The sequence below is a fragment of the Palaemon carinicauda genome, chromosome 8 (genome assembly GCF_036898095.1).
Source record: "Palaemon carinicauda isolate YSFRI2023 chromosome 8, ASM3689809v2, whole genome shotgun sequence".
NCBI classification, from domain to species: domain Eukaryota; kingdom Metazoa; phylum Arthropoda; class Malacostraca; order Decapoda; family Palaemonidae; genus Palaemon; species Palaemon carinicauda.
Genome location: NC_090732.1, coordinates 144,121,079 through 144,140,054, shown reverse-complemented (window position 1 = coordinate 144,140,054; position 18,976 = coordinate 144,121,079). Strand labels below are relative to the sequence as shown.

The 18,976-nt window shown below is 45.0% G+C and overlaps 1 protein-coding gene across 1 annotated transcript in view; it reads left to right on the top strand.

The window, feature by feature from the left end:
• The window catches only part of eIF2Bepsilon (eukaryotic translation initiation factor 2B subunit epsilon), a 102,285-nt gene that overhangs the window by 74,644 nt on the left and 8,665 nt on the right, over positions 1 to 18,976 (top strand). The window contains exon 11 of the mRNA XM_068379141.1: positions 4,451 to 4,606. Coding sequence (XP_068235242.1) covers positions 4,451 to 4,606 — 156 coding nt within the window. The remainder of the gene's footprint in view (positions 1 to 4,450; positions 4,607 to 18,976) is intronic.

The window sequence follows — 18,976 nt, the reverse complement described above, 5'->3', positions numbered from 1 at the left end:
GTTGCAGTCCAAGAAGCAACTGGAGAAGACTGCCTTCATCTTTCCTCCTACCAAGCTTGCTTCCAAATCTAGCGTCTGGTATGCCACGGGAGAGGAACCCAGCTTGGGAGTTCCTGCCTCTGCCCAGGGCGACTTCTCAAGTCTGGTTGACTCTCCCCGCAGGCTGGCTATGAGACGCTCTAAGATTTGCTGGTCCTTTTCTGACATGGACCATCTGTTGAAGGGAGTTTTTCGTGCTTTTGAGATCTTCAACTTCCTCGACTGGTGTTTGGGAGCGTTAAGCAGAAAGACCTCCCCTTCGGATAAGGACTCAGCCATGCTTATCATGTCTAGCATGGACAAAGCCATTCGGAATGGGTCTGGTGAGCTTGCGGCTTCGTACGTGTCTGGAGTGCTTAAGAAGAGAGATCACCTTTGCTCCTTCTTGTCTGCGGGGATCACACCATGCCAGAAGTCGGAGTTGATGTTTGCTCCGCTTTCCAAGTGTCTCTTTCCGGAAGAGCTGATCAAGGGGATTGCTGCCTCGTTGATCCAGAAGGATACCCATGACCTGGTAGCGTCTTCCGCACGTAAGGTCACAGCTTTACCTTCCGTGCCTAGACCTAGGATGGACACACCAGCGTCTAGGTTCATCCCGCCCTTTCGTGGCAGAACCTCCAGCAGAGGAGGTACCCGTGCCGACAGTCATCGTGGCAAAAAGAAGAAGGGTTCCAAGTCCTCAAAAGGCAGAATCTGACTGCCTACCTCTCCAGACAGCAGTGGGAGCCAGGCTCAAGAACTACTGGCAGGCTTGGGAGAGCAGAGGTGCAGACGCTCAGTCTGTGAAGTTGCTAAGGGAAGGGTACAGGATTCCGTTCTGCCGCAGTCCTCCTCTAGCAACTACTCCCATCAACCTCTCTCCCAACTACAAGGAGGAGGACAAGAGGCTAGCTTTGCAGCAAGAGGTGTCTCTCTTACTACAAAAGGGAGCGGTAGTCATAGTCCGGGACCATCAATCCCCGGGCTTCTACAACCGTCTCTTCCTGGTAGCGAAGAAGACAGGAGGGTGGAGACCGGTGCTGGACGTCAGTGCTCTCAATGCTTTTGTCACCAAGCAGACGTTCACAATGGAGACGACGAAGTCGGTGCTAGCATCGGTCAGGAAGGAAGACTGGATGGTCTCGTTGGACCTAAAAGACGCGTACTTTCATGTCCCCGTCCATCCAGACTCCCAACCTTTCCTAAGGTTCGTCTTTGGAAAGGTCGTTTACCAGTTCCAAGCCCTGTGCTTTGGCCCAAGCACGGCACCTCTTGTGTTTACCAAACTGATGAGGAATATTGCCAAATTCCTTCACTTGGCAGACATCAGAGCCTCCCTCTATTTGGACGACTGGCTTTTAAGAGCTCCGTCAAGTCGTCGCTGTCTGGAGAATCTCAGATGGACTATGGATCTGACCAAGGAATTGGGTCTCCTGGTCAATATAGAGAAGTCCCAACTCGTCCCATCCCAAACCATTGTCTATCTAGGTATGGAGATTCAGAGTCGAGCTTTTCGGGCTTTTCCGTCGACCCCCAGGATCAGTCAAGCCCAAGAATGCATCCAGAGCATGCTGAGAAGGAACCGGTGTTCAGTCAGGCAGTGGATGAGTCTAACAGGGACACTTTCATCGCTGGCCCAGTTCATCGAGTTAGGGAGACTCCACCTCCGCCCCCTTCAGTATCATCTAGCTGCTCACTGGAGAAAGGACATGACGCTAGAAGCGGTCTCAGTTCCTATATCCGAAGAGATGAGGTCTGCACTGACGTGGTGGAAGAACAGCATTCTTCTCAAGGAAGGTCTACCATTGGCTGTTCAGACCCCCGACCACCTTCTCTTCTCGGACGCATCGGACACGGGCTGGGGTGCGACACTGGACGGACGGGAATGCTCGGGCACGTGGAATCAGGAGCAAAGAACACTTCACATCAACTGCAAGGAGCTATTGGCAGTTCATCTGGCCTTGAGAAACTTCAAGTCCCTCCTTCTAGGCAAGGTGGTGGAGGTGAACTCCGACAACACTACAGCCTTGGCGTACATCTCCAAGCAAGGAGGGACTCATTCGAGGAAGTTGTTCGAGATCGCAAGGGACCTCCTCACCTGGTCAAGAGATCGAAAGATTTCGCTGGTAACGAGGTTCATTCAAGGCGACATGAATGTCATGGCAGATCGCCTCAGCCGGAAGGGTCAGGTCATCCCCACAGAGTGGACCCTTCACAAGAATGTTTGCAGCAGACTATGGGCCCTGTGGGGTCAGCCCACCATAGATCTATTCGCTACCTCGATGACCAAGAGGCTCCCGATTTATTGTTCACCGATTCCGGACCCAGCAGCAGTTCACGTAGATGCCTTTCTTCTGGATTGGTCCCATCTAGACCTGTATGCGTTCCCTCCGTTCAAGATTGTCAACAAGGTACTGCAGAAGTTCGCCTCTCACGAAGGGACACGGTTGACATTGGTTGCTCCCCTCTGGCCCGCGAGAGAATGGTTCACCGAGGTACTGCAATGGCTAGTGGACGTTCCCAGGACTCTTCCTCTAAGAGTGGACCTTCTGCGTCAGCCGCACGTAAAGAAGGTACAGTACACCCAAACCTCCACGCTCTTCGTCTGACTGCCTTCAGACTATCGAAAGACTCTCAAGAGCTAGAGGCTTTTCGAAGGAGGCAGCCAGAGCGATTGCCAGAGCAAGGAGGACATCCACTCTCAAGGTCTACCAGTCAAAATGGGAAGTCTTCCAAAGCTGGTGCAAGGCGAATGCAGTTTCCTCAACCAGTACCTCTGTAATGCAGATAGCTGACTTCCTTTTACATCTAAGGAATGTAAGATCCCTATCAGCTCCTTCGATCAAAGGTTACAGAAGCATGTTGGCAGCAGTCTTCCGCCACACAGGCTTAGATCTTTCCACCAACAAAGATCTACAGGACCTCCTTAAGTCTTTTGAGACCTCAAAGGAGCGTCGGTTAGCCACACCAGGCTGGAACCTAGACGTGGTTTTAAGGTTCCTGATGTCAGCAAGGTTCGAACCGCTTCAATCAGCCTCTTTTAAGGATCTCACATTAAAGACTCTTTTCCTCGTTTGCTTAGCAACAGCTAAAAGAGTCAGTGAGATTCACGCCTTCAGCAGGAACATAGGTTTTACATCTGAAACGGCTACATGTTCCTTGCAGCTTGTTTTTTTAGCTAAAAACGAGCTTCCTTCTCGTCCTTGGCCCAAGTCGTTCGAGATCCCAAGCCTGTCCAACTTGGTTGGTAACGAACAAGAGAGAGTACTATGCCCTGTAAGAGCTCTTAAGTACTATTTAAGACGTACAAAGCCATTACGAGGACAATCAGAAGCTTTATAGTGTTCTATCAAGAAACCTGCTTTACCGATGTCTAAGAACGCAGTTTCTTATTACATCAGGCTTTTGATTAGAGAGGCCCATTCTCATCTGAAGGAAGAAGACCATGCTTTGCTGAAGGTAAGGACACATGAAGTTAGAGCTGTCGCTACTTCAGTGGCCTTCAAACAGAACCGTTCTCTGCAGAGTGTAATGGATGCAACCTATTGGAGAAGCAAGTCAGTGTTTGCATCATTTTACCTTAAAGATGTCCAGTCTCTTTACGAGAACTGCTACACCCTGGGACCATTCGTAGCAGCGAGTGCAGTAGTAGGTGAGGGCTCAACCACTACATTCCCATAATCCCATAACCTTTTTTAATCTTTCTCTTGAAATGCTTTTTATTGTTGTTTTTTGGGTTGTACGGAAGGCTAAGAAGCCTTCCGCATCCTGGTTGATTTGGCGGGTGGTCAAATTCTTTCTTGAGAAGCGCCTAGATTAGAGGTTGTGATGAGGTCCTTTAGTATGGGTTGCAGCCCTTCATACTTCAGCACCTAGGAGTCGCTCAGCATCCAAAGAGGATCGCTAGGCTCAGTAAGGAAGACGTACTTAAAAAGGCAGAGTAATGGTTCAAGTCGACTTCCTTACCAGGTACTTATTTATTTTATGTTTGTTATTTTGAATAACTGCTAAAATGAAATACGGGATACTTAGCTTCTAATGTTAACATGTATGCTGGTCTCCACCCACCCCCCTGGGTGTGAATCAGCTACATGATCATCGGGTAAGAATAATATTGAAAAATGTTATTTTCCTTAGTAAAATAAATTTTTGAATATACTTACCCGATGATCATGAATTTAAGGACCCTCCCTTCCTCCCCATAGAGAACCAGTGGACCGAGGAGAAAATTGAGTTCTTGTTGACAAGAAGTACCTGAGTACCTACTCGACAGATGGCGCTGTTGTTGTACACCCCCACCTGTATAGCGATCGCTGGCGTATCCCGACCTTAGATTTTTCTGTCGGGCAACAGAGTTGCAGCTACATGATCATCGGGTAAGTATATTCAAAAATTTATTTTACTAAGGAAAATAACATTTTTTTTATTACAGGTTATTTTAAGAGCAGGTGAGGATATGGACCCTGAGAAATATGATACAGAGGGTCTTTGGGCTCTGACTAAGAAATCATTATCTAAATTCCCCGATGTTTTTAAGAACTATGTCCGTAAACCGAGAGATCAGATCACCGTGCTTAACGCCATTGAGGTAAGTACTGTATGGTCAAATCAATCTATCATCACCTTAATCCCTAAATGGGTCTGTTTTAGTTTATAAGTATTAAAGGATGGAAGGACTTAGAGTAAATAGTCATGCATTTTGTACATTATTAATTACAAATCCTATTACTTTTCACCCTCCTTAACAGGTGAATGGGGTAAAACAACAATTGTAAAACCATCAAATAATTGGTTAGATAGTGAAACCCACTGATTTGATATACTGTACATTGAAACCTACTTATCTGCGGATTAACAAACCACTGATTCAATTATCTGCTGTTAAACTATTAATATCATTATACTGTAGAATGATATATGCTGAAAATTCACCTAACTGGATGAACAGGGCAAAATTTTGAACTGCTTGTCATTACATTACTAGATAGAGTAGGCTGCTATAATGTTGGGTTTCAAGGAAAGGGAAAGCTTACACAAAGGCAAAAAGGTTTCTCCCATTCTTCCTTCTTTTTTATTTCCGTTTTGTTTTTAAACACCGGACTTACGTGGTACTTATATATATAGCTTAGTCCCTGACGTCACAGCAGAATTTCAAAACTCGCAGCAATCGCCGATTGGGTAGCCAGGTGTACCACCTGTGCGCCCTCTACCCAGGTACTGTACCTGGAACCATTCCAACTATTCCTCAGATCTTCCCTGCTGCCTCACCGGTGACATCGTTGGAATTTCGCTCGCTTTGTCCTGTTTTTTTTGCAGTTAATTTGGTGAAGTACACTTTGGATTTGGCTTTCCCTCTTTTTGGTTTTGTTTTTTTCTTGGCACTGATTAGACATTGTTGGTTTGACCCTTGCTTGTTTTGATCTCTCTTTGGATTTTTTCAAAATGTCTGACTCTTCTTCGAGTATTAGAAGGTGTGTGAGAGGATGTAAGATCCGGCTTGCTAAAGCCTCTTTAGATCCTCACTCCATTTGTGTTAAATGCAGAGGTGAATGTTGCGAGTTGGATGATCGATGTGATGAAAGTGTAATTTTGACTGAGAGTGAGTGGTTGGATTATGACCGCTACGTTCGTAAGCTTGGAAGGGATAGGATCAGGAGAAGTAAAAGTATGTCTCGCTCTTCTAGGGATAGTTCCCCTCCCCTTGTTAATGAGCCTATTGATCCTTCCCCTGTATTGGTAGTTCCAGATCCCACTACTGTAAAAACTAACTAGCCAACTCTTAAAGACATGATGGTGGCCATTCAAGCCCTTGATGAAAGAGTAGAGTCTCTCGCAGCGGACAGGACTAAATTATTGTCCGATGTGAAAGAATTGAAAAGTGCAAGTCTCAGTGCTAAAATCAGTGCAGTGGAGGGTGCGGCTGCTCGGACCTGTCGTACTCCTAGCCCTAGATCTCTTCCAAGCTCCCCAACCCCTGGGAGAACGAATGTCCACAGGTGAAGGGAGGCGAGAGGCTTTAGCTCCCGAGCAGTCGTCCCCCTTGAGTGTACCTGTTGATGCTTCCCAGGACGCTTGCCCTCGCCATGGGAAAGGCGACGTAAAAGTGTTATCTTTATCGTCGGATGACGCTGCTCACAGTCGGGGCTGGCGTCTTACGTCAAGATCTCTCAAGAGGAAAATTTCCACTATTGAACAGCATTGTGTAATGACGCCTCAGGCTCCAGGTTGCAACCATTGGAGCAGTCTGGAGCGTTTTCTTTCCATATCCGAGGGAAGTTCTCCTGCCAAGCGGCCATCTACTTCGGTAGGAGACAAAAGGAGGTTGGAAGATGTCAGGCGCTCATCCCCATCGGTAGGAGACAAACAGTTGTCGGAGGCTTACATGACTTCTGTACATGCTCCTCCTTCGGATTGGTACTCGTCGCCTGAACATTCAGCAGTTTCCTTGAGTGACATGAAGAGAGAATTAGTTGAGGAAGCAGCTTCTCCTGTCTGTCCCCAGCAGCAAGTGGCTCCGAACTTAAGTTGTGCTTCAGGATATGCAGCAAAAACTCTCCTCCCTCATGAAGGTCTGGCAGCCTGCAGACAAGAAGAGAGTTGCTTGTCATGGGGTAGAGCGTCAAGAATCTACACGCAATGACGCCAAGCGTCAGAAAGCCAAGCATCAAGAGGGTCATAACGCTGAGCGTCAAGAGGTTGGACTACATCAGGCCAAGCGTCGGGAAGCTGGAAGTCATGATGCCGAGCGTCAAGAAGTTGGACATCGTGACGCCGAGCGTCAAAACCTTGGACGTCATGAAGCCGAGCGTCAAGGACACAGACGCCATGGCTCCGAGCGTCAAGTTTTCAGACACCATGACGCCAGGCGTCATGAAATTGGACGCCATGACTCCAGGAGTCGACTTCGAGGAAACAGGACGTCTCTACTTTGGTACGAGAACTATCAGAAGAAGGGAACGACGACTGTCACCTTTTCCCTAGCTATCCCTTAGAGGAGGTTTCTGAAGAAGAGGACCCGAAGAGCCACCATTCTTCGGCAGACTTGAAAAGACTCATGAGAGTTTTTTCTGAGGTTTTCCCTGAGAACTTTGTTCCTGCAGCTCCTCGTTCCCCGCCTTCAGAATTTGCGCTCTGAAAAGCTTCGAAGGAGTCCCATTTTATGAAGATGGTGTTGTCTCGCTCATCCAAGAGAGCCTTAAAGGTGATAGGGGACTGGATGCAATCTAAGAAAGACCAGGGAAAAACAATTTTTTCATTTCCTCTGGCCAGATTAGCATCCTGATCAAATATTTGGTACGAAACTGAAGAAGCTCTCGGCCTGGGAGTCCCTGCCTCTGCCCAAAGGGGACTTCTCGAGTCTGGTGGATGCCATGAGGAGGGCTAAAGTTTTTTGGTCAACTTCCGAGTTGGATCACCTTCTCAAAGGGATTTTCAGAGCCTTCGAAGTTTTTAATTTCCTCGATTGAACTCTGGGAGCCTTGGGGAAAAAGATGGATTCTTTGAAGGATGTTGACACAGAAGGTCTCGTCCACATTATGTCATGTTTGGACAAGGCGTTGAGAGATGGGGCCAATGAGTTAGCAGCACTTTTCTCGGCAGGTGTCCTTAAGAAAAGGGCCCAAATGTGCGCTTTTCTGGCGAATGAGGTTACGCCCATGCAGAAATCTGAACTGCTTTATACACCTCTTTCTTCGCTCCTTTTCCCGCAAGATCTGGTCAGAGAAGTCTCTTCCGCGTTAGTTTCTAAGACAGCGAGAAAGGTCCTGCCTTCATCCTTCTCAAGTTGTGAAACTAAGGAGGAAACCTCAACCCATCAGTTTTCTCAGCCCTTTTGGGGGAAACCCTTCGGCAGAAGTAGTACCAGACCTGAGGGAAGGAGATCGAAGAGGAGAGGCTCAAGACAAGGATGAAGCAGGGTCTGACAGCATGCGTCTTCAGACAGCGGTAGGAGCCAGACTAGCCAACTTCTGGCAAGTATGGGAGAAGAGAGGAGCAGACCATTGGTCCATTTAGTTACTCAAGGAGGGATACAAAATCCCTTTCCTAGGAAAACCTCCTTCAGTAGTAACTCCGATAGATCTCTCGGCCAGATACAGAGAGGAATCAAAAGTACAGGGGATTCAACAGTAAATGTCGCTTTTGTTTTAGAAGGAGGCAATAGAGAAGGTGCGAGATTTAGGGTCATTAGGCTTCCCAAGAACTTGGGGAGATGGAGACCAGTTCTGGATGTGAGTGCGCTCAACGTCTTCGTATGGAAGACGAAATTCACAATGGAAACAACAAAATCAGTCCTAGCGGCAGTCAGAAAGGACAACTGGATGGTCTCGTTAGACCATCAGGATGCGTATTTCCACATCCCCATCCATCCGAACTTCAAGAAATACCTGAGGTTCGTGTACAAAGAGGAGGTATTCCAGTTTTGGGCTCTCTGTTTCGGACTAAGCACTGCGCCTCAAATCTCTCAGAGCTCATTTCTACATTCGCTGCCTGGAGGATCTGCAGATGACGTTGAATTTATCAGAGGAACTGTACTTGGGGATGGAGATTCAGAGTTGAGCTTTTCGGGCTTTTCCATCTGCCTCAAGTACGTAAAAGCCCTGGTGAAACTTCAAAGCTTTCTAGGGAGACAAACTTGCTCTGTGAGGGAATGGATGAGCCTACTGGGGACCCTTTCCTCGCTGGAGCAGTTTGTCTCCCTGGGAAGACTGAATCTTCGCCCTCTTCAGTTCCACCTCAATCAACATTGGAACAAGGGAATGGAACTGGAGACGAAGTGTATCCCCATTTCAGAGTCCATGAAGCAATGTCTTCGGTGGTGGAACGACCCCGTCAAGCTCCAAGAGGGTCTTTCTCTAGAACAGAGGAACCCAGACCTTGTGTTGTGTTCCGACGCCTCGGACTCGGCGTGGGGAGCAACACTGGGAAAGTTGGAGATCTTGGGTTCCTGGACAAAATAACAGGAGACCCTCCATATAAATCAGAAGGAGCTGTTGGCAATCTTGTTAGCTCTCAAAGGATTCGAAGATTCAGTTCTGAACAGGGTGGTGCAGGTCAACTCCAACAGCACTACGGCGTTGGCCTACATAGACAAGCAAGGCGGAACCCACTCGAGGTCTCTTTACGAGACGTCGAGAGAGCTCCTTTACTGGTCAAGAGAAAGGAATGTGAGTCTAGTCACAAGATTCATTCAAGGGGAAAGAAATATGGCAGACAGTCTGAGCAGAAAGGGTCAAGTCTTGTCTACAGAATTGACGCTTCATCAGGAAGTCTGCAAGAGCCTGTGGCAGACATGGGGTCGTCCTTGCATAGACCTGTTTGCCATAATGAAAACGAAGAGGCTGGAGACTTACTGTTCTCCAGTGCCGGATCCCGAATCAGTTCACATAGATGCATTCCTCATGAACTGGTCTCACCTAGATGTGTACGCTTTTCCACCATTCAAAATAGTACACAAGGTGATTCAGAAATTCGTGTCACACTAGGGCACTAGAATGACTCTAGTGGCCCCCTTTTGGCCCACAAGAGAGTGGTTCACAAGGTACTGGAATGGATGGTGGACACACCGAGAAGCCTCCCTATGAGAGTAGATCTACTCAAACAACCCCACTTGGAAAGGTACCACCAAAACCTCCAAGCTCTACATCTAACTGGCTTCAGACTATCAAAAGACTCACGAGAGTTAGAGGTTTTTCGAAGGAAGAAGCTAGTGCGATTGCGAGAGCAAGGAGATCTTCCACCATCAAGGTTTACCAATCCAAGTGGGAGGTTTTTAGAGAATGGTATAGAGACAACTTTTTTTCCTCTTCCAGTACCTCTGTGACTCAGATAGCTGACTTCCTTGTGTACCTTAAAAGGAGGCGTAAGTTTTCGACCTCAACCATTAAGGGATACAGAAGCATGTTAGCAGCCGTCTTCAGACATAGGAATTTAGATTTGTCTGATAATAAAGATCTCCAGAACCTTCTCAGATCCTTCAAAACTACTAAGGAAGGACATCAGGAATCACCAGCTTGGAATCTAGATGTAGTCCTGAAGTTCCTAATGAGTTGTAGGTTCGAAGCTTTGCGTAGAGCTTCGTTAAAGGACCTCACCATGAAGACACTCTTTTTAGTCAGTTTGGCGACAGCAAAAAGGGTCAGGGAAATTCATGCCTTTAACAAAACTGTAGGCTTTAGAGATAACAAGGCTATCTGCTCCTTACAGCTGAGGTTTCTAGCAAAGAACGAACGCCCTTCACAACCCTGGCCCAAGGCTTTTGAGATTCCGAACCTTTCGGATTTGGTTCGAGAGGAATTAGAGAAGGTCCTGTGTCCAGTAAGAGCCCTGAAGTTTTACCTGGAGAGAACAAAGGATTTACGTGATAAGTAAGAAGCACTTTGATGCTCAGTCAAAAAGCCTTCTCTACAAATGTCAAAGAATGCGCTATCCTTCTTCATCAGGCTCTTAATAAGGGAAGCTCATTCACATTGTAGTGAGGCGGATCTCAAGCTTCTGAAGGTCAAAGCACATGAGGTTAGAGCAGTAGCAACCTCTGTAGCCTTCAAACAGAATAGGTCCTTGCAGAGTATCATGGACACGACATTCTGGAGGAGCAAATCAGTGTTTGCCTCACACTATTTGAAGCAAGTTCAGACTCTTTACGAGGACTACTACACTCTGGGACCATTCGTAGCAGCGAGTGGAGTAGTGGGAGAAGGATCTACCCCTACAATCCCATAACCTAATACCCTTTTTCTTCTCTTGGAACTGTTGTATTTTTATGGTTGTTTGTGGAGACTGGACGCAGTCTTACACAATCATTGATTTGCAGTCAGGTGGTCAGTTTGTTCCTTGGGAGCGCCCGGAACAAGGGTATTGGAGGAGGTCCTGTCACATAGAGGTTATACACCGGTTTAACAGCTCCTAGAGGTCTTCATCCCCCTCGGTGGATCGCTGGATCTCTTAAGGAAAGCGGACATAATGAGGCAGGAGATCATTGATGTCAGCTTCCTCAACAGGTACGAACCCTTCAGTTTGTTTAATAACTCTTCGGTAATTTCCAAGGATGTTGGCTGTCTTTAACCCTCCACCAAAGGTGTCAATCAGCTATATATATAACTACCAGGTAAGTCAGATGTTTAAAAATTATATTATAGAATAAATTTTTGAACATACTTACCTGGTATTTATATATAATTTAATTTCCACCCTCCTCCCCTCTAGAGACTAAGGGCATGGAAGATCTGAGGAATAGTTGGAATGGTTCCAGGTACCTGGGTAGAGGGCACACAGGTGGTACACCTGGCTACCCAATCGGTGATTGCCACGAGTTTTGAAATTCTGCCGTGACGTCAGGGACTAAGCTATATATAGTATATAACTACCAGGTAAGTTTGTTGAAAAATTTACGAAAATATAATTTTTTCACAGTTTTCTGTTCATTTCAGTCTACTGTATTCCTAACTCCCATATTCTCTTTCGTATTCTAATTACCGGTATAGTTCATCTGTATTGATTTTATTTAACCCTTGATTCACAATATACTGTAAATGTATTTATATACTAATGAGAGATACGCATGGTTCACAGATTGCATAGATTTACGTACTTTATGTGTCTTTCACGTGAACTGGGGAAAAAAATTGCAATTCTGTGCTGTGTATGGAAACAGCGTGAATTAATATACTAATTGACAGCCTTACAACTTGTCTGAGATAATTTCCTCAGCTGGCCATTGTTAGTTATATACTGTACTATATCTGGTTTAGTCAGTGATGGATGCAATCACAGTCTTGGTCCCCAGCACATTGTCTGTAGGTTTGAGTACAGACCAGTGGGCGAGAATGACGCCATTATGGCATGGACATAATATAGCTTTAGAACTGTTTTAGAACTAAATTGCAACAGGAATGGCAGTGATATGTCATGACAAAGCACTATGTATGAACATGACCTCGTTAGAGTCGGTTTCAGAAGGGGGATACATAGTAGGTGAAGTCGGCTTGGTTTGTGCAGCTTGTAGAGCTCTAGTGCTGGTAGAAGTAGAATCCATTCAGATTGCTCGACTGATGGAGAGGATTTTATTTCAACTGAATTTGATTTTGCAGCTGGAGCTGGAATTTTCAGAGATTTTAGTATGCACACCAATGCCAATGAATGTGATTTTTTTTTAACTGCTGATGAATGAAGAGGTAGTGAATGTTATGGTTGATGAGACATGCCATTAACGTGACCTGAGGGTAAATGGACGCAACCCTATTACTAAGACAACGATAAGACGTAATCCTGTTGTGTCCACAGTAATGGTAGTATTTCTCGCTTTAACCCTACTCATACCTCATGTGAATAAACATTGTTTTGGTGACCATTAGTCAACAGACATTCACTTACTTACACCGCTGTATCAAAAATGCTTGATCTATGATAGATATTCCGATATTCATTGGTTTCTGTATTTTGCTAATAAAGGTGAAAGGCAGGCGTAGGGTGATAATAGGTTATGAAAAATCAAAATATTATGGCAGTACATAATTGTTTTCTTAAGTTCTCAACCATTCTAGAATCCAAATTATCAAAGAATATATAAAACTAGAAGAAATTATTTTGATATAAAGATATATTGTTGTTATTAATATTATTAATAACTATCCGACAACCCAAGCTGGAAAAACAGGATGCATTAAGCCCTAGGGCTCCAACAGGAAAAAATAGCCCAGTGAGGAAAGGAAATAAGGAAAGTAATAAACAAAGAGAAGTAATGAACAATTAAAATAAAATATTTTAAGAACAGTTACATTAAAGGGATTTTGACGAAGGAAAAATCTATTTCTGGGGAGAGACCTGTGACGCCCGGTGAAAAGGGTCCTTCTTTACACTTTTCTGATATAAATCTTCCAAATATACCAGAGAAAGATAAAAGCATGGAATGCTGAGGTTACTACCCTCGCGCGAGCACCTTGTGGGTGTCGTGTATAAAGCAGGGGCGTGTGAAAACCACTATTCACAGGCTGTCTTCCATTTAGATAATTCCTTCATCAAAGGGTAGGGCCGTAACAGAGGCCCTAGAAACCACACTTGGACCACGCCACCGACACCTAACACAAGTGCCCTCTAGGACATCCTTCTGGAAGAACATATGGCTCGGAAAGGAAAGGGTTGGTCCGTACAAAATAACAGGGAAGGGTTTCACCGGGCGTCACAGGTCTCTCCCCAGAAGTAGATTTTTCCTTCGTCAAAATCCCTTTTCTGGGTCGACCTGTGACGCCCGGCGAAAAAGTACCAGAGAATGCCTTCCAAGCCCAAAAAGTAATAACATAATGAGGAGAATACAAACACCATTTAACAAAATAATATAATATAATAATGTAAGTAAACATAAAATTACAACTAGCCAAAGGACATAGTGAACGTAAGGCTAAATAAATATGAAGACAAGGAAACATCCGAGTGTCCAAACACAAAAGGCATCAAATCTTACATGTCTAAGCATATCTAAACATTAAAGTAACGGTAGATACAATAACAGTTAAACCATAGGAATTAAACATGGTAATAATCCTAGGGCTAACGAACCACCCAGGAGAGTGGCGACGTGGTGTGAGTGGCAGGTAGGAGGGAGAAGAAAAGAGATGGAAGAAAGGAAGAACAAGAGATTAATGGGGAGAGATAAGACTCCCAGCTGCAACCGTTGGGTATTTAAGGGCCTGTAAGTTCTTTAGATAGGGCCTTTGTCAAATAGGAACCTAAAGAAAGAGATGGCTAAATTCGGAGACATCTGAATTCTTTAGGAAATCTGCTAGTTTCTTAACGGCCGAATCATATTGACGAATTGTCGAGTCCCTTTTGTCTGATTCCATGAAGAGGACGTTTTCTGGGTCAATGTTTGCGTCTCTACGAGCTGCAAACTTCATGAAGTCCACAAAGTTAGGGTTTTGGCTATCCTTGAAGAATCTGACACAGTCTGAGTTTGGACTACTTGGGTCAGTTTGGGGAATGGGATCCGGAAGGGACGGAGTTTCAACTCGAGGAGGAGAGGAAACCAACTGCTCTTTGGCCAGTGAGGTGCTACTAAAGCCACTGCCCCTCGGAAGGAGCGTAGTTTGTGTAAAACTTTCATTAGAAGATTCACTGGAGGGAATAGGTAAATCTTCTTCCAATGGTTCCAATCCAGGGTTAATGAGTCCATGGCATAAGCCTGAGGGTCCAGGTTTGGGGTCACATAACAAGGAAGTTTGTGATTCAGCTGAGTTGCGAATAGATCTACCTGGAGGCCCAGAACCAGCCTGAGTATCAGCTCGTAGCAGAGCGTGCACGACTCCGGGAACCACACCATGTAGGAGGCTTGTCCCAGTTCCCGAGAGAAGAATATGGCGCAATGCGCATGGGACCGGCATAGGTCATGGCCCACAGGATCATTAAAGGCAGCGGGGCAGCCCTTGGCAGCGCAGCGGACCTTCTGTAAAAGAAAGGAGACATAAGTCTGGATGTTCCTTGAGACTCTGGTCAGTGACCAGATCAACCAAAAGAGTCTAAATAACATTAAATATGTGTGCATAGCATGGTTCCATAATTGAGAGCTAGAGTTCCATATTGATATATTAAAACAAAATCAGAATAAACTAATGTACACTGCAGAACCACGGACGAGCCGAGGATGCAGTGATAGGTCTGTAACCAAGTAATATGTAACTATAAACAGCAGCGTAAAGTTAATGTTAACTTCAATGCTGACCGTCTGGGTGATCTCAGGTGAAGCCGTAGGTCCGTAATAATGAAATTGTGATTAATAATGAAAAAGTTCGTGTGCATAAGGCCGAAGCCGGAGTCCGAGTGCAGGGGGTCACCGTTGCACTCCAAATATCTGACTAGGTTCCAAACTCAATGAGTATCCCTTATGGCGGAGTTGAACTCAAGGCGGAGAGGATGAACGTTCCGAACCTACTCCCAAGGCGGAGCCGGGAGAGGACGGAACTACGGGTGGCGGCATAAAGCTGGCCCAAAATAATGACTCATACACGAACGGGACCTATTGATAATGCTAGCTATATTAACAGTAACCACATAATAAAATAAAACGAAAATATCATAAACCCGTAGAAGGAGAGGGGGGAGGGATAACCCGTGAGCGTATAAAACGGAAAACTGGAAATCCACCTCTCCTACTCGAGATTAAGAAAGAAAACGAGAAAAAGGGTAACTCGTGACTGTAAGGAATTTTGACGAAGGAAAAATCTATTTCTGGGGAGAGACCTGTGACGCCCGGGGAAACCCTTCCCTGTTATTTTGTACGGACCCACCCTTTCCTTTCCAAGCCATATGTTCTTGCAGAAGGATGTCTTAGAGGGCGCTCGTGTTAGGTGTCGGTGGCGTGGTCCAAGTGTGGTTTCTAGGGCCTCTGTTACGGCCCTTCCCTTTGATGAAGGAATTATCTAAATGGAAGACATCCTGTGAATAGTGGTTTTCACACGCCCCTGCTTTATACACGACACCCACAAGGTGCTCTCGCGAGGGTAGTAACCTCAGCATTCCATGCTTTTATCTTTCTCTGGTATATTTGGAAGATTTATATCAGAAAAGTGTAAAGAAGGACCCTTTTCACCGGGCGTCACAGGTCGACCCAGAAAAACATCTTTAATTTATAAACTATAAAAAGTGACTTATGCCTGTTCTACATAAAAACATTTGTTGTAAGTTTGAATTTTTGAAGTTCTACTGATTCAACTACCTGATTAGGAAGATCATTCCCCAACTTGATCTTAGCTGTGCAGTATTGAGCCTTATGATGGAGAAGATATAACTAGAATTAACTGCATACGTAATATTACAAACAAGATGGTACTATCTGGAAAGATCTGAATGCAAAGGATGGTCAAAATTATGAAAAATCTTATGCAGCATGCATAACGAACTAATTGAACGATGGTGCCAGAAATTAGTATCATGATCAGGGAGGGGAGAGAGAGAGAGAGAAAGAGAGAGAGAGAGAGAGAGAGAGAGAGAGAGAGAGAGAGAGAGAGAGAGAGAGAGAGAGAGAGAGAGAGAGAGCATTAAATTTCATCAGGGCTGAGAGTTATTTACTGTAAATCTTTGAAAACATTAAGTGATGTTTTAGTCATATGTTGTCATCATATTTTACTCACTTGTGGTAGAATAAATATTCATACACTACATTCATTGAAAAGACTACAAATAATTTATTTACATTATTTTACTGTAAACAAAACCTTAAAACACAGCATTCGATTTCGTCAGTGCAGACCGACAAAAGGTAAAGACATTCATTCTAAAAAGTCATGACTTTTAAAATGATAATTGTGCTTCATTAAATCATTTTTTACTTTTTTTTTTTTTTTCCCCTCAACATCAGGGGCATTTCAACCTTCAACTATCAGTGATTTTCTTACTCAGAAGTATCTTTGAGCGTTGTTAGCTACAAACAAATGTTTTTTTTTAAACTTGTATAAATCGTGGTATGGCATGACTATAGTCGCCGTGCTCTATCCAGGTGAAATATGCCACATTCAGCTTATGACATCATGACATGCTTCCACCACTCACTTATGGTGTTCAACAAAAATTCTAGTATATTTTGGCTTGTAATTTTTTCCTTTTATCTTCTTATTATAATTCCTACAATTATGTCACAAAAACATAACACTGTTATCTATGACTAAAGTTAAAAGTATCGGAAATAAGCATTTATTTTTAGAATGCAGTCTGGCGGAAGCAAACCAAACTTCAGTAGTAAGGAGCTCACACACAGGCAAGTTGGGCATTTTATTAAACTCCAAATCCTTACCCTGTGTGAGTGTGTGTGTGTAACTGAACCATGAGAGAGAGAAATAGTAATAATATTAAGCTTCATTTCCAATATTTACATTGGGTATTCTATATTACACTTCTGATTAATACATTTAAAAATAATAGGTCTCTTACATTTAAAATCATGCATATGAAATCATAACACTTACACTCAAAATAATTACATATAGAATCACAAAGCTCTTAAAATTAAAATCATAGATTTCTTATATTTAAGATTATGTCATTTAAAATCAAAGGTCTCTTAATACTTATATCATAAATCGGTATTTCAAGAACCTTTATGTTAATACAGTAGTAAAAAGGTAATAATAGTAAAAGTAGAAAGGTAGTAAAATAATATGTAGTAAAAATAGTTCAAGAAAAGTAGTGAAAATAAATAGAGGACTAGTAGATGGGTGGTCCAGTGTACTCGAAGGGAAGGGGAACAGGGAGATGACAGCTGTGACGGGGAGAATTAATTTACGTGACTGAGAACAATGGGCATGGGAGCAAGAAGGGCGGACGAGGAGAAGTCGTGTTCTTTGGGTAAAAGGAATTGGTAAGGAAAGTGAGATATTTTGCATAAGGGAGACATACTGTACAGTGTAGGATAAGACAAGCATGTGAACTTAAAAGGATTACACAGGAAGCCGGGAGATTGCTCAAGTGAACGAAAACTAAAGGGAATGTGGGGAGCTAAGCGCAAAGGATAGGATACAAAGCCAAAGGAATATGAAGTGCTGATGAGACTGCATTCTGAAAATAAATGTGTATTTACGATAGTTTTAAATTTACTAAACCAGTGTTAAATTTTTGTTAAAGGTAATTGTAGGGATTATGACAGGATGATGGTGAGATAAACTGGTGATCTAGAGGAGGAGTGGAAGTTAGTTTAAAGAAAATTTGTTCCAACACGAATACTTACCTCGAACTACTTTCTATAGGAGTTACTGGTAATCTCCTCTCTATCGACCAGAGTTTTGCGTATGTTACCCCCCACCCCGCTTTCTAAGTAGACCTACCCCCGGCATTAAGGAATGTGACCCGAGGGTAGGATCAAGATAGGTCGCTGCTTGGCTGGGTCAGCCTCATCATTAAGTTCTCTGGTCGCGTGGTGTTCACACCACGCTCTCGTTTTCTGTCGATCCTTTGTGTGCGTTCTAGTGCCCCACGTGTTCCCAGCGTGGCAACTTGCGTTTTCCAGTGTGCTTTTCCCAAGTGTTCCTGTGCGTTCACCTTCCACCTGTGTGCTTACCCAGTGTTTTCATTGATTCCCTTAGTGCTTGTGCCGAGCGTTGTGTGCATTATGGAGCAAATCCGCCGTTGTCCTGGGCCTAGAGCCGGGAAATCGTGTGGAGCGTACCTCTCCAAGCCGGAAGTGGATCCTCACTCCCTTTGTTCCTCCTGTAGGGGAAAGGTTTGCTCGTCAGCAGATACGTGCCCCGAGTGTGTAGACTGGAGCGATATCCAGTGAGTACGTTACGGTACCAAAGAGTAAATCAGCGAAACGTTCCCCCAGGAAAATTAGTGTTTCCTCGCCGATACCATCACCCAGTGAGCGGTCCGACGGGGCCTCGGTTTCACCGTCCCCTACACACAGTAGGGGACGAGGTAAGTCTAGTGTTGTGGATGAACAAGGCGTCCTTTCCAAGGAGCCCAGTGTAAGTGCAGTGCCAATTGCGGGCCCCTCTAGGGCTAGTGAAGGACCCAGTAGTGCGTCCGGAGAGTCGGGCCTTGTGCTCGGGGGGCACGCTTCCTCCGATGACCCCTTGTGGGGTAGTAACGCGGTCTCGGTATCACCGCCGCCCTCGTGGGCCTGTGCTTCTGGATCGCCGTTAGGGGGAGACAACCAGAGGAAAGTTCGACCTTCAGGTGACGATGCCTTCGGTTGGAGGCTCCCGAAGACGCCGGGTAGGTCACTCCTAAGGATGGATGTGACCCTGGATCCCTGGCTCCCTGGCATGGAACGTTTTGAGTCGTTCCCAACCCTCCCCACGGAAGTCGCCAATGACTTCCTCCAGCCCTCGACCTCTGGCATTCAACGCCCGAAGAAGTCCCCCTCAGTCCCCACTACCAGCCGACACGCGGTGAACACATTGTCGTCGGGCTCATCGGACGTCTATTCCTCGTCAGAGGAAGAGGTCAGGGTGAAACACCGCCGTCGGAGGGAGCGGTC